Source organism: Hylobates moloch, unplaced genomic scaffold (assembly GCF_009828535.3).
Source record: "Hylobates moloch isolate HMO894 unplaced genomic scaffold, HMol_V3 SCAFFOLD_9, whole genome shotgun sequence".
Classification (NCBI taxonomy): domain Eukaryota; kingdom Metazoa; phylum Chordata; class Mammalia; order Primates; family Hylobatidae; genus Hylobates; species Hylobates moloch.
The window spans coordinates 23,022,092-23,036,868 of NW_026652284.1; the positions used below are offsets into that span (position 1 = coordinate 23,022,092).

Sequence of the window (14,777 nt, forward strand, 5' to 3'; positions counted from 1 at the left end):
TTGAGACCAGTCTGGCCAACATGGTGAAACCCTGTCTCTACTAAAGATACCAAAGCAAAACAAACCTACGTAATCCAAATTAAAATCTTCTTCAGCATGGATATATTTATATTTATAATCTATATATATTTAAAAAACAACTTATAATTCATATGCAATATAATTCACCCATTTAAAATATACAGTTCAATGGCTTTTAGTATATTCACAGAGTTGTGCAACCATTACCAGGGTCTCATTTTTTTCTTTTTTTTTTTTTTTGAGACGGAGTCTCACTTTGTCACCCAGGCTGGAGTGCAGTGGCGCGATCTCTGCTTACTGCAAGCTCCGCCTTCCACGTTCACGCCATTCTCCTGCCTCAGCCTCCCAAGTAGCTGGGACTACAGGCGTCTGCCACCATGCTGGGCTAATTTTTTTGTTTTTGTATATTTAGTAGAGATGGGGTTTCACCATGTTAGCCAGGATGGTCTCGATCTCCTGACCTCGTGATCCACCTGCTTTGGCCTCCCAAAGTGCTGGGATTGCAGGCGTGAGTCACCATGCTGGCCAATTTTTTTGTTTTTGTTTTGTTTTTTGTTTTTTTTTTTGGGAGAGACAGAGTCTTGCTCTGTTGCCCGGGCTGGAGTGCAGTGGCATGATCTTGGTTCACTGCAATCTCCGCCTCCCGAGTTCAAGTGATTCTCCTCCCTCAGCTTCCCGAGTAGCTGGGATTACAGGCATGAGCCACCGCGCCTGGCCAATTTTTGTATTTTTTAGTAGAAATGGGGTTTCACTATGTGTTGGCCAGGCTGATCTCAAACTCCTGACCTGAAGTGATCCACCTGCCTTGGCCTCCCAAAGTGCTGGGATTACAGATGTTAGCCACCACGCCCGGCCACCAGGGTCTAATTTTAAAACATTTTCATCACCTCAAAAGAAACCGTGTACCCATTAGGAGTCACTCCTCCACAGGGGATTGGTTCCAGGACTCCTCTGTGGATGTAAAAGTCCGTTATAGTTGTCCCTGTATCTGCGGGTTCTGCATCTGTGGATATGGAAGGCCAGCTGTGATATGTGGTGTTTTGTTCCTTTCACTTAGTTTATTCAAGTTACAGCATGTATCCATACTTCATTGCTTTTAATTGTCAAATAATATTCCACTGTATGGATATGTCACATGTTATGCATTTTTAATTTTGCTTTTAAATCTAATACTTCTGAGAGACTTCTCCTTCTGGTAATATAGAATTTCCTGCTTTTTTGCCTCCTATGTTCCTGACTTGGAGCTAAAGAAGCCAGCAACCTGGACACACTAGCAGGCACTGAGAAAAAAAACTCCAGCCAAATCCTGCTGCCTCTTGCCTAAGAACCAGGGAAGGGGCAGCCTAAACAAGACCACAAACTTTTAGATAATTACTGCTGTACTGTAAACACCACAGAAAAAGCTGTGGCTCCATCCTCACACATGCCAGCAAAGGCTGAATGGGTGGCCTAGACTTCCATCCTCTGTTGGTGGTCTATAAATTTAACAAATCTTTTACTGATGGGCTTCGGTGGTCTCTAGTGTTTTGCTATTACAAATGTAAGTCCTCAGTATTCCTCTCTTTTGTATCTTTGGACATCTGTATGACTGTTTCTATAGAATAAATTTCTAGATGTAAAATTATTGGGACAATAGATAGCATCCAGTGAAGCCTTCAGGAATGGCAGTTGGATGATCTCAAAACATGGAAATAGGCTGGGCATGGAGGCTCACGCCTGTAATCCCAGCACTTTGGGAGACCCAGGTGGGCGGATCACCTGAGGTCAAGAGTTCAAGACCAGCCTGGCCAACATAGTAAAACGCTGTCTCTACTAAAAATACAAAAATTAGCTGGGTATGGTGATGTGTGCCTGTAATCCCAGCTATTCGGGAGGTTGAGACAGGAGAATCTCTTGAACTCAGGAGGCAGAGGTTGCAGTGAGCCGTGATCGCGCCATTGCATTCCAGCCTGAGTGACAGAGCAAGACTCCCTCTCAAAACAAACAAACAAAAAAAAACCCATGGAAATATGTAAGAAGTATTACATTTTCAGTGTAGTTTTTCTCTGTTGTTTAGACTAGGTAATTTTTATTATTCTACCTTCCATTTTACTGATTCTTCTGTCCCCTTCATTTGGCTTTCGAACCCATCTACTGAGTTTTTAAATTTCAGTTATTGTATTTTTCAGTTCTAAAATTTCCACCTGGGACTTCTTTATATCTTTTTTTTTAACTTTAATTATTGTGTTTATCTTCTGACATACATCCTTTTTTTTTTTTTTTGCTGAGGCTTTCTGTTTTTTCATTTGCTTCAAGCAGATCATTCCGTTTGATATGATTCTTGGTATGACATGTTCAGTTGAAACACGGACGTTTTCATATTATGTTAAAGAGACTCTGGATCTTGTTTAATCCTTCTCTTTAAACTTCTGACACTCACGTAAGACTCCTTTGATGTTTCCGTGGAGGGAAAAGGAGAAGGGAGATGGCACTGCTTTGTTATAACCAGGTGGAGATAGAAGTCCAAGTGCCCCACTGGGTTATCTCATTTTTATTTTTTTATTTTTATTTTTATTTGTTTTGAGACAGAGTCTGGCTCTGTCGCCCAGGCTGGAGTGCAGTGGTGCGATCTCAGCTCACTACAACCTCCGCCTCCCAGGTTCAAGCAATTCTCCTGCCCCAGCCTCCCGAGTGGCTGGGATTATAGGCGTGCGCCACCACACTCGGCTAATTTTTGTATTTTTAGTAGAGACGGGGTTTCACCATGTTGGCCAGGCTGGTCTCAAATGCCTGACCTCAGGTGATCTGCCTGCCTTGGCCTCCCAAAGTGCTGGGATTACAGGTGTGAGCCACCGTGCCTAGCCCCATTTTTTAGATTTAATACTTCTTGCTTCCAGAATGTGATTTAAAGGAAAAGAAAAGTAAATAAATAAATTTAATACTTCTGAGAGACTTCTGCGTCTGGAAAGACAGAATTAGAGGGTAGTGAGTTTCTTAGTTTTTTGCCTTATACATCTCAGACTTGGAACCAAAGAAGCCAGCAACCATGGTGAGGAGGCTCCTTATTACTGCTGGGGTAGGGGAATGGGAGTTGCAGCTCCCTGTGTGACCTCCCTGATACACTAGTGGAGGTGGTCTCATTACCACTGGTTGATGTTCAAAGTCCTGACAGGGGCAGGGGCTTGGCAGGGTTTGAAGGCCCTGGTTTCCTCCCTGGCCATCTCTGACAGTATTCTGGCAGAGACATTACAGCCTCCAGAGGATTGGTTACATTAAGTTGGAAATAAAATATATAAACTAAAAAAAAGTTATATATAGTGTTATATATAGTGTGATCATATTTTTTAAGGAATAAAGTAGTATGGGCCAGGCATTGTGGCTCACACCTGTAATCCCAGCGCTTTGAGAGGCCAAGGTGGGAGGATAACTTGAGGCCAGGAGTTTGAAACCAGCCTGGGCAACATAGTTAGAACCCCGTCTCTATTAAAAGAAAAATAGTAGTATGTACATAGAAAATAAAAATGTAGAAGAATAAGTAGCAAATTAATGGTTCAAGGGTAAGGGAGCTCTGACTTTCTCTAGTGTTTCAGTTTTTATTTATTTTAAAAATAATGAATATAACTGTTAGAAGCAGTGAAAAGTAAAGTATTTTTTAAAGGCATACTTTTCTCAGATGCTATTGTTAGATAACTATATGTTAATTTTTATGGTTACTAATACAAAACTGGATATAGAATAAACGTATCCTGGCTCCCAGTGTAGGATGCTTTCCATTGTATCACAGTGTCCTCAGTCAGCTGTAGCAATAGGCTGTATTCAGTGTAGTTCATACTAAACAGGGTAATTTTGATTCTATAATTTTGTTGAAATTGAATTTTATATTTAACTTGGATTAAAGGAGAAAGTTTTTGACTTGTGAATTCTAGAAATTTGAATTTTTCGCTGGACCCAATGGCTCACACCTGTAATCCCGGGACTTTGGGAGGCTGAGGTGGGTGGATCACTTGAGGTCAGGGGTTTGATATCAGCCTGGCCAACATGGTGAAACCCTGTCTCTAATAAAAATACAAAAATTAGGCCGGGCGGCGTGGCTCATGCCTGTAATCCGGGCACTTTGGGAGGCTGAGGCGGGCGGATCACCTGAGGTCAGGAGTTCGAGACCAGCCTGACTGACATGGTGAAACACCATCTCTAATAAAAATACAAAAATCAGCCGGGTGTGTTTGTGGGCACCTGTAATCCGAGTTACTTGGGAGGTTGAGGCAGGAGAATCACTTGAACCTGGAGGTGGAGGTTGCAGTGAGCCAAGATCACACCATTGCACTCCAGCCTGGGTGACAAGACTGAAACTCCATCTCAAAAAATAAATAAATAAATAAGCCAGCCATGGTGGTGGGCACCTGTACTCCCAGCTGCTCGGGAGGCTGAGGCAGGAGAATGGCCTGAACCTGGGAGGCAGAGGTTGCAGTGAGCCGAGATCACACCACTGTACTCCACCCTGGGTAACAGAGTGAGACTCCATCTAATTAAAAAAAAAAAAAAAAGAAATTTGAATTTTTCCACAGTTTTACTATATAGATATAAATTATACATATATATGTGGATGTGTGTATATATATGTATATGTATGTGTGTGTGTGTGTGTGTGTGTATATATATATAATATGTATACATATTTTAAATAGTGACAGGGTCTTGCTCTGTTACCCAGGCTGGAATGCAGTGCTATAATCATGGCTCGCTGCAGTCTTGAACTCCTGGGCTCCAGTGATCCTCCTACCTCAGCCTCCTGAATAACTGGGACTATAGGAGAGTGCCACCACGCTGGCTAATTTTCTAATTTTTTTGGTAGAGATGGGGTATTGTTCGGTTGCCCAGGCTGATCTCAAACTCCTGGTGTCAAGTGATCCTCCTGCTTTGGACTTCCAAAGTGTTGGGATTACAGGCATGAACCATTGTGCGTGGCCTTTTCTATACTTTAAAAAATTTCAAAAATAAAAATAAATATTTCATCTGACTAGTAGCTCCCAATTTTCTGATGCTATTAAAACTTTGGAAAAAGTTGTTCATGGTGATGATGACTTTTCTTATTTGGCTTGTCGTTAGTGGTTAGTAAAAAAGGGACTTTTTTCAGGTCTGTCTTGAAGAATATGCATCCTTTTATTTATGTGTGCATGAAGGAAAGTGCTTATTAGGCGTATGAGATGTGTAACAAGCTTCTGATATACCTGAAACAAAAGTAAATTGGGAAAATTTGCTAGAAAATTATAGAGAAAGGAGGCAGTCACCTGTGAAAGGAAAGGGGCATTTGTGTCCTGACCAGGTCTTCATGAACTGTTCTGTATTCTGAGATTCTTTTGCCCATGCTCAAGGACTGGCTCTGCAGACCACTGTAGGAGATTATGTATGGTGACTGATCTGTAGCCAGTTCCCATTCATCGTTAGCCTGCTTTTAGTTCAACGTGTTTCTAAGTTCCTACATGTAATATCTTTATTATGTCTCCTTTACCAACTTAATGATTTTAACACTTCTTTGACAGGCAGCTTGGGAAATTTTAGTTAATTTTATAGATTAAGTGGAGGAGGATAAAGACCTTGAGTCAGACTAGTTCTTTGTCTACCAAACTACTGTTTTTTTTTTTTTTTAGTAAATCTCAAATTTGGATTATCAAGCTAATTGGAAAGGTAATGTATTAACATTTTCTTGTCTGTAGTAAATTCACTTGTGTGTTATCAGTGTTCCATGCTATTAATAGTCAGTATCTTCAAAAAGGCAACTTTGGGCACCAGTTTGTTATATAGTAGGATGAGTTAGTGCTGTAAATTGACTTGGGTTCTGAGAATCAAATATCATCCTAACCTTCCCACACCAGTGTTTCTTAATGTATCCAGCAGGCAGGTGCCTTACTTTGGAATCTCCTTGAGTGCCTATAACAAAATAAGGATTCCTGGGCCCCAACCCAGGAGTTCTGCTGAATCAGAATGTCTAGATATGAGGCCCTGAGGTCTTCATATTTTTTTTTTTTTTTTTTTTTTTTTGAGATGGAGTCTTGCTCTTTCGCCCAGGCTGGAGTGCAGTGGCGCAGTCTCGGCTCACTGCAAGCTCCGCCTCCCGGGTTTGTGCCATTCTCCTGCCTCAGCCTCCCGAGTAGCTGGGACTACAGGCGCCCGCCACCGCGCCCGGCTAATTTTTTTGTATTTTTAGTAGAGACGGGGTTTCACCGTGTTAGCCGGGATGGTCTCGATCTCCTGACCTTGTGATCCGCCCGCCTCGGCCTCCCAAAGTGCTGGGATTACAGGCGTGAGCCACCGCGCCCGGCGCGAGGTCTTCATTTTAAATGTTTTCCTTAGGTTATTTGTAATCACAATAAAATTTAATAACTAGGCCTTTTTTAGGAAGTACATTTTCGTACAAGTTGTATGTAGTATTAGGAATTAATATGATTCATTCTGCCATCAAATTCTGTGTATATTTTGTTACTGATAAAGAATGATGCGGATTTTTTTTTTTTTTTTTAAACCAAGCTCTGTTGTAACTGTCCCATGCTGTCTGATTAGGGTTCTGGAATCTTTGCTATAAGCCCACTTTTTTTGTTTTTGTTTTTTAAACTCCTTTTACCTCTCCATTAGTTTGGGAATTAATGACTTTTTACTGATGTAGCATTTTACTGAAATGCTTCCGAATTTTTTGAGAGTTACTTTAGGATAATAAACAGTACTTTTACCAGCATCTTTGAATGACTTATTGGAGAGTTATTTCTGGCACTCTCCATGGACGTCATAGTCAACAGGCTGTGTTGATCTCTAGCAATGTCAGAACGTTCTCTTCCAGCATTCCAGCTCTCTCTGCTTCCCATCTCTCCTTTTCCTTCAGTCCGTCTTTCCTTTTTAAACTTGGGGCTGATTCCATGTCTTTGCCATCATGAATAGTGCTGCAGTGAACATACGTATGCATGTGTCTTTATGGTAGAATGATTTATATTCCTTTGGGTATATACCCAGTAATGGGATTGCTGAGTTGAATGGTAGTTCTGTTTTTAGCTCTTTGAGGAGTTGCCACACTGCTTTCCACAGTAGTTTAACTAATTTACACTCCCACCAGTAGTGTATAGTGTTCCCTTTTCTCTACAACCTTGCCAACATCTGTTATTTTTTTTTACTTTTTGAAAATAGCCATTCTGGTGTGAAATGGTATCTCATTGTGGTTTTGATTTGTTTTTCTCTATTGATCAGTGATATTGAGCTTTTTTTCCTATGCTTGTTGGGCCACATGTATGTCTTCTTTTGAAAAGTGTCTGTTCATGTCCATTGCCCACTTTTTAATGGGGTTGTTTGTTTTATATTTGTAATTTTGTTGAAGTTCCTTATGGATGCTGGATATTAGACCTTTGTCAGATGCATATTTTGCAAGTATTTTCTCCCATTCTGTAGGTTGTCTGTTTACTCTGTTGATAGTTTCTTCTGCTGTGCGGAAACTCTTAAGTTTAATTAGATCCTGTTTGTCAACTTTCGTTGCAGTTGTTTTTGGCATCTTCGTCATGAAATCTTTGCCAGTTCCTATGTCCAGAATGGCACTGACTAGGTTGTCTTCAGGGTTTTTATAGTTTTGGGTTTTACATTTAAGTCTTTAATCCATCTTGAGTTGATTTTTGTCTATGGTGTAAGGAAGGGATCCAGTTTTAATCTTCTGCATATGGTTAGCCAGTTATCCTAGCATCATTTATTGAATATGGAGTCTTTGATGTTGCTTGTTTTTGTCAGCTTTGTCGAAGATCAGATGGTTATAGATGTGTGGCCTTATTTCTGGGCTGTAGTTGAGGTTGGAGGATGGAAGGAGGGAGAGGATCAGAAAAAATAACTATTGAGCTCTAAGCTTTGTACCTGGGTGATGAAATAATCTGTACAACAAACACGTGTGACATGAGTTTACCTATATAACAAACCTGCACGTAATACCCCTGAACCTAAAATAAAAGTTAAAAAAAAAAAAAAAACAACCTTGGGGCACACATGATGGGACTAAAAAAGATTTGTACCACTCTGATTTTTAGGAAAATCTACCTCGTCATTGCCATTCATTAAGTAGGATTAGAAATAGGTTATTATAAATAAATCTTTTGTTATTTTCTTGCTCTCTGAAGGAATGTGTACAACAAGATATGGGCCGGGTGTGGTGGTGCATGCCTGTAGTTTCAGCTACTGGGGAGGCTGAGGTGGGAGGATTTCTTAAGTCCACGAATTTGCAACTGCAGTATGCTGTGATTGTGCCTGTGAGTAACCACTGCACACCAGCCTGGGAAACATAGTAAGATCCTTTCTCTAATGGAAAAAAAACAAACAAAAAAAACAGGATATAGGATATTTATCTTTATTGTTGAAATGGAGTCTCACTTTGTTGCCCAGGCTGGAGTGCAGTGGCACGATCTCGGCTCACCGCAACCTCCACCTCCCGGGTTCAAGCAATTCTCCTGTCTCAGCCCCCCGAGTAGCTGGGATTATAGGCATGCGCCACAACGCCTGGCTAATTTTTGTACTTTTTGTAGAGACGGAGTTTCACTATGTTGGTCAGGCTGGTCACAAAACTCCTGACCTCGTGATCTGCCCGCCTCAGCCTCCCAAAGTGCTGGGATTACAGGAGTGAGCCACTGCGCCCAGCCAGGATATGGGATGTTTATAATGAATTTTTTTTTGGAGGCAGGCACACCTACAAGTTTCCCTTTTTACTTTGCCTTACAAAGAATACTGTCTGATAGAATGAAAAATGATTTTTACATTTCATAAAACCCATAATTGACTTTGACTTTGCCCTGAGGCAAGGGTTTATGTACCCCCTAGGAATTACTGTTCTGTCCAACATAGTAGCCATTAATCATATGTGGCTATTTAAATTAAGAAAACATATTGTTTATGTTTTAAATTATAAATTATAGTCATGTGCTGCATATGCCAGGGGTCTCAAAAGATTGTAATTCGCTTTTATTTTTTGTTTTTATTTTTTGAGACAGAGTTTTGCTCTTTCACCAGGCTGGAGTGCAATGGCGCGATGTCGGCTGAGTACAATCTCCGCCTCCCGGGTTCAAGCGATTCTCCTGCCTCAGCCTCCCAAGTAGCTGGGACTGCAGGCACGCACCACCACGTCCAGCTAATTTTTTGTATTTTAGTAGAGGTGGGGTTTCACCATGTTGGCTAGGCTGGTCTCAAACTCCTGACCTCGTGGTCTGCCCTCCTCGGCCTCCCAAAGTGCTGGGATTGCAGGTGTGAGCCACAGTGCCCGGCTTATAATTCATATTTTTATTCTACCTTTTCTATGTTTAGATGTGTCTTGATGTACAGATACTTACCATTATATTCCACTTGCCTACAGTATTCAGTACAGTAACATGCTGAACAAGTTTGTAGCCTGGGAGCAATAGGCTATACCATGTAGACTAGGTGTGTAGTAGGCTGTCTCATCTAGGTTTGTGTAAGGCATACCCTGTGATGCTTGTAAAATGCTAGAATCACCTAACAGCACATTTTTTTCAGAATGTGTCCCTATCAGTAAGTGATGCATGACTGTAATTTAAAATAAATGAAACAAAAAAATTCAGTTCACTTGAACTAGCCCCATTTAAATACTCTCTAGCCACATATTGCTAGTGGCTACCATATTGGACATTGGCAATATGGATCATCGCCATCATGCATTAAATTCTCTTGGGCAGTGCTATACTAGACTGGTCATTTTTATTTTTTATTTATTTGTTTGTTTGTTTATTTATTTATTTGAGACAGAGTCTTGCTCTGTTGCCCAGGCTGGAGTGCATGGCACGATCTCGGCACACTGCAACCTCTGCGTCCCGGGTTCAAGTGATTCTCCTGCCTCAGCCTTTTGAGTAGCTGGGACTACAGGCACCCACCACCACACCTTGCTAATTTTTGCATTTTTAGTAGAGATGGGGTTTCACCATATTGGCCAGGCTGGTCTCAAACTCCTGACTGTGTGATCCATTCGCCTCAGCCTCCCAAAGTGCTGGGATTACAGGTGTGTGCCACCACGCCTGGCCCTAGACTGATCATTTTTAAGAAAAGAAAGAGGCTAGCGCTAGCTGGGTGCAGTGGCTCATGCCTGTGATCCCACCACTTTAGGAGGCTGAGGCAGGTTGATCACTTGAGCCCAGGAGTTCAAGACCAACATGAATAACATGGTGAAACCCTGTCTCTACTAAAAATATTAAAAATTAGCCAGGATGGTGGTACGTGCCTGTAGCTCCAGCTGCTTGGGAGGCTAAGATGGGAGGATTGCTTGAGCCTGGAGGTGAAGGTTGCAGTGAGCTGAGATCGCACCACTGCACTCCAGCCTGGGTGACAGAAGGAGACCCTGTCTCAAAAAAAGAAAAAAATAAAAAGTAAAAAGGCTAATGAAAGAACAAAATAATAAAGACCCAAATTTCTACTCTTCCTTCCACAATGTAGCTTTTCCTGGCTTCTTGTACTCTTGATTAAAATTCAGAAAAAGATATGTCATGTTGAGTATCATCACTTTGACCTTGTTTTTAATGTTTAATTCTGTTTTCCAGGCTGGCAGTGATGGTGAAAGCATAGGAAACTGCCCCTTTTCCCAGAGGCTCTTCATGATTCTTTGGCTCAAAGGAGTTGTATTTAGTGTGACGACTGTTGACCTGAAAAGGTAAGACATGGTCGCAGTTTGCAATCAACTTAAGCTGAACTATCTTTTCAGTTTGATCCTATTTTCACCTTGATGGCATGTATTCTCTAAAGGAAATATATTGTATTAAAGTTCTGCTGGTTTGTGGACAAACTTAACTTGTATATAACTATTTTGGACAAGTCACACTGTCAGTATACTGCATGTGGCTACTCAGTCTTTTTTAGGAACTTTTGTATGTTTACCTTAAATTTCATGAGCAGCACGAGGAGGTATGTGTTAGTGTGGATGCAGTGAAATCCTTGACTTCTTTTTTCCAGTGTAAACATGGAGTCATGAAGAACTTTCTAAACAGACATCATCTTGGCCCCAGATGTGTTAAACATGTGACCTATATAATCTGGATCTTTAAAGACAAGGATTTTTAGGGGGTTGAATACCATTGTTGTCAATTTCATTTAATTTATTTTTCAGGGAATAACAGTAATTTTCTATAGCATTTTAGCTATAATGCAAATATTTTAATCATATTTGTTTAAATGTATTGTAAAATAAGAGCAATTATCTGTGGCCCCGTGTCTGTTCTTGCTAAGTGAAGAGTTGTTTGCAGCTTTCTCTTGGATGATTTTATGGGTTATTTTTCCATAGTGGAGAGGGCTGAGAAGAGCCGTGATGAGTAGAAAGCTCTGTTTTATTCAGGAATGTCTATTAACCTTTAGCAAACATGTCTGAGGTGAAGAATATTCATACATCCCCTTCCCGAAAAGATGTAAATCAAGGGTGAAGAATAGTTATATTAATGGGAAAATCTAGGGTTTGGCAGTGGATTCCTCTTGATGCAAGTGTCACAACATGATTTGCTATTATACTTATTTTTAAAACTATTAGTCTGTTCTCACATTGCTATAAAGAACTACCTGAGACTGGGTAATTCATAAAGAAAAGAGGTTTAATTGACTGACAGTTCTGCAGGTTGTACAGGAAACTTGGCTGGGGAGGCCTCAGGAGACTTACAATTATAATAGAAGGCAAAGGGGAAGCAGACATGTCTTTCATGGCCGGAGAAGGAAGAAGAGAGAAGGGGGAGGTGTTACACATTTTTAAACAACCAGATCTTGTGAGAACTTACTCACTGTCACAGGAACAGCAAGGGAAGTCTGCCCTTGTGATCCAGTCACCTCCCACAAGGCCCCTCTTCCAACATTGAAGATTACAATTTGATATGAGATTTGGGCAAGGACACAAATTTAAACCATATTATATATCAAGTTATGAACAGTGTCCAGGAAAAAATATTGACAGCCTATCACTTGATAAAGTGGCAGGATTCATGTATGTTATCCCTCTGAGCATCACATGCTGATAGTTACCTGAGAGCTATAATTCCATTCCCAGTTCTAGGTTAGTGTACTCAGATTTCTGTCATTCCCTTAAAATACATTTTTACTTACTGCCAGTGCATATATTTGAAATTTTACAGACTTTAAAATTTATTGAACATAAGCCATAAAGTCATCTAGGAGCCCCTTTAGTTATGTATGTAAATGTAGAAATAAGCCTTTGGGAATAGTGAGTTAAAACTACAAGCTCTTGGGAAGACATTACCTTATTCATGTTGGACAGAGATGTTGTAAGAATGAAATAAGTCATGTAGTTACCCTTCTATTACTGTTTTTTTTCATACATGTGTACACAAAGGAAGTTTCCCAATATAACTCCTAAAAATAGACTGTGCCACCAGGCACACACCCTTACTGTGTCCTAAAATACATGAATTTCTCCTATTCCATTTTTGGCTTGGAGCAAGTGAGTTGACTGCCATGCTTTGAAAAAGCCGTCATTGAATAGTTTAATACAGTGCTTTAATTGTGACACATACCAGTAATAGTGCTATAAACGATGGGAATCTGGGTCAGAAAAGGAAGTAAACCCATTATAGCTATTTCAGAGTTGTCTGTTTCTTTTCATTTGCAGACTTTTTAAAGGCATTATTCCTATAGGTTGATTGATATTTGCAGATTTGTATATATTTAATTGTATATGTGGAAATGTGTTTAAGGGTATATGTTAAGTGTTTATATATATAAAAAGTGGCACATGGGAGGTAGGCATTCAGGGCCTCATAATTAGAAACTATCAAAGAAGATATATGTTTATTACCTAGGGCTTTATGTAAAATCAACAGTAGAGAGCACTTAAAATTGGAGCTTATATTTTTTGGTCTTTAGCAATCATAGATCTCCAGTAAATCTAAAAAATGCTTCTTAGGGCAGCTAAAACTATACAAGTAGTACATGATAATGAGTCTCTACCATCCCTACCCCTAGTCATCAACTTCCCCTTCAGAGAGATAATTTGTTTTAGGTTTGGTCTTTATTCTTCCAAATCTTTTCCTTTTTTCTTTTTCTTTTTCTTTTTCTTTTTTTTTTTTTTTTTGAGACAGGGTCTGCCTCTGTCACCAAGGCTGGAGTGCAGTGGCACGATCACGGCTTACTCTGTAGCCTTGAGCTCCTGGGCTCAAGTAATCCTCCACCCTCAGCCTCCCAAGTAGCTAGGACTACAGGTATTTACTACCGCACGTGGCTAATTTTTTATTTTTAAGAGACAGAGTCTCCCTGTGTTGCCCAGGCTGGTCTTGAACTTCAGGGCTCAAGCAGTCCTCTGGCCTTGGCCTCCCAAAGTGCTGGGATTACAGACTTTAGCCACTGTGCCTGGCCTCATCCAGATCTTTTCCATGAGCTTACACACTTGTAGTCTTGGACAAAATTTTAAAGAGAAAGTACCTCAAGAAAGTGAACATTGGTTCAAAAAACAAAATCAGAAATCAACCCACCAGTATATATGAAAGTTATCACAGAGGAATAAAACATCCCTGTAGTACTTTTCATAATATATTCTTAATCTTAAAACATTAAATGTGACTCTTTTTAGAAATTTGTGGGGGAGAAAAAATGCCTATAGTGCTTATTTTCCTGCTTTTCCTGGTAATTGCCTAATATCTTGGTGAGAAGTACTGACTCCAGAACAAACCAGTGGAGAACAATAGAACTCCTCTGAGAGTTACTTAGCAGCTCACTCTATGATTTGAAAAAAATGATTGTTACATGACATTTCATCCATAAGAACAAGCCCATTTCTAGTTCTGGCACTGTATGACATGTTCTCTTTGAATCTCAGTTGGCATTAATGACTATGCTGGTAGTATTCATGTGTCCCTTGTGAGGCTGTGAACAATCTTCCATTACTTGCCTGCCAAAGCAGCCTTAGTGCTTTGGTGGGAGTCATTTCCAAACCTAATTTTCTGTTCATATTGCAATTTAAAGAACGTTTAGATAAAAAAAGGGGCCCGGGCTTCACAAAGAATTTCAATTTACATCAACGATTTGAACAAAAGCTTCAGCTAATATAAGTGAAAATATTAAAATTGGGGACAGAGTTAAAGATGTTCTGGCATGTCATCAGTTGGGAAACAACCATGGCATAGTATAGAAAATTTCAGGAGTGAGACCTGGCTGTGTATGGAGAAAGCTCCATCACTGATTTCACTGGGACCTGGGGCAAGCTGCCTCATCTTCCTTGGAGTCAGTTACCTTATATTTAAATTCAGGAAAAAGGAAGGGAAAAAAACTTCACTTTTGTAATAGTTTAAAATGTTACAATGGAACTATGAAACTGATAGTTCTGCATATCTTAAAAGGCAGTTAGAAACTCAGAAGAAAATCTGATTCCCAAATAGACTCTTCAGATAGTTTTATCTTCATGATCATGTCTCCGTGGTTCCACCTTTCTGAAAACAGTCTTCAGTAACTTGAGAAATCAGTTCAATTTCCATGATCTTCAGTAGCAGCAGCATGAGTGACACATGCCAAGACTAAATGGAATGAGACAGGCCTGTCTTTCAGAGAGATCATCTACTTCCTGCCGCTGTCCAGACAGGAAAGTCAGACTCCATTTTTCCCCTTTGTAAAGTTGACTTGAGCTACATGAAGCACTTGTTAGAGCAGTCCAATTCAAGATAATTGTGCTTTATGACTGCATTCAGAATCACATGTGTACCCACTGTGTGTGTGTGAATGTGTGTGTGGGGTGTGTGTGTGTGTATGTGGGCGGGTGAGGGTGTGTGTGTGTG

The 14,777-nt window shown here is 40.3% G+C and overlaps 1 protein-coding gene across 1 annotated transcript in view; it reads left to right on the top strand.

Annotated features, from left to right (window-relative positions):
• CLIC4 (chloride intracellular channel 4) overlaps nucleotides 1-14,777 on the top strand; it is a 94,484-nt gene that overhangs the window by 41,984 nt on the left and 37,723 nt on the right. Inside the window, exon 2 of the mRNA XM_032759356.2 lies at nucleotides 10,560-10,669. Within this exon, the coding sequence (XP_032615247.1) occupies nucleotides 10,560-10,669 (110 nt within the window). The remainder of the gene's footprint in view (nucleotides 1-10,559; nucleotides 10,670-14,777) is intronic.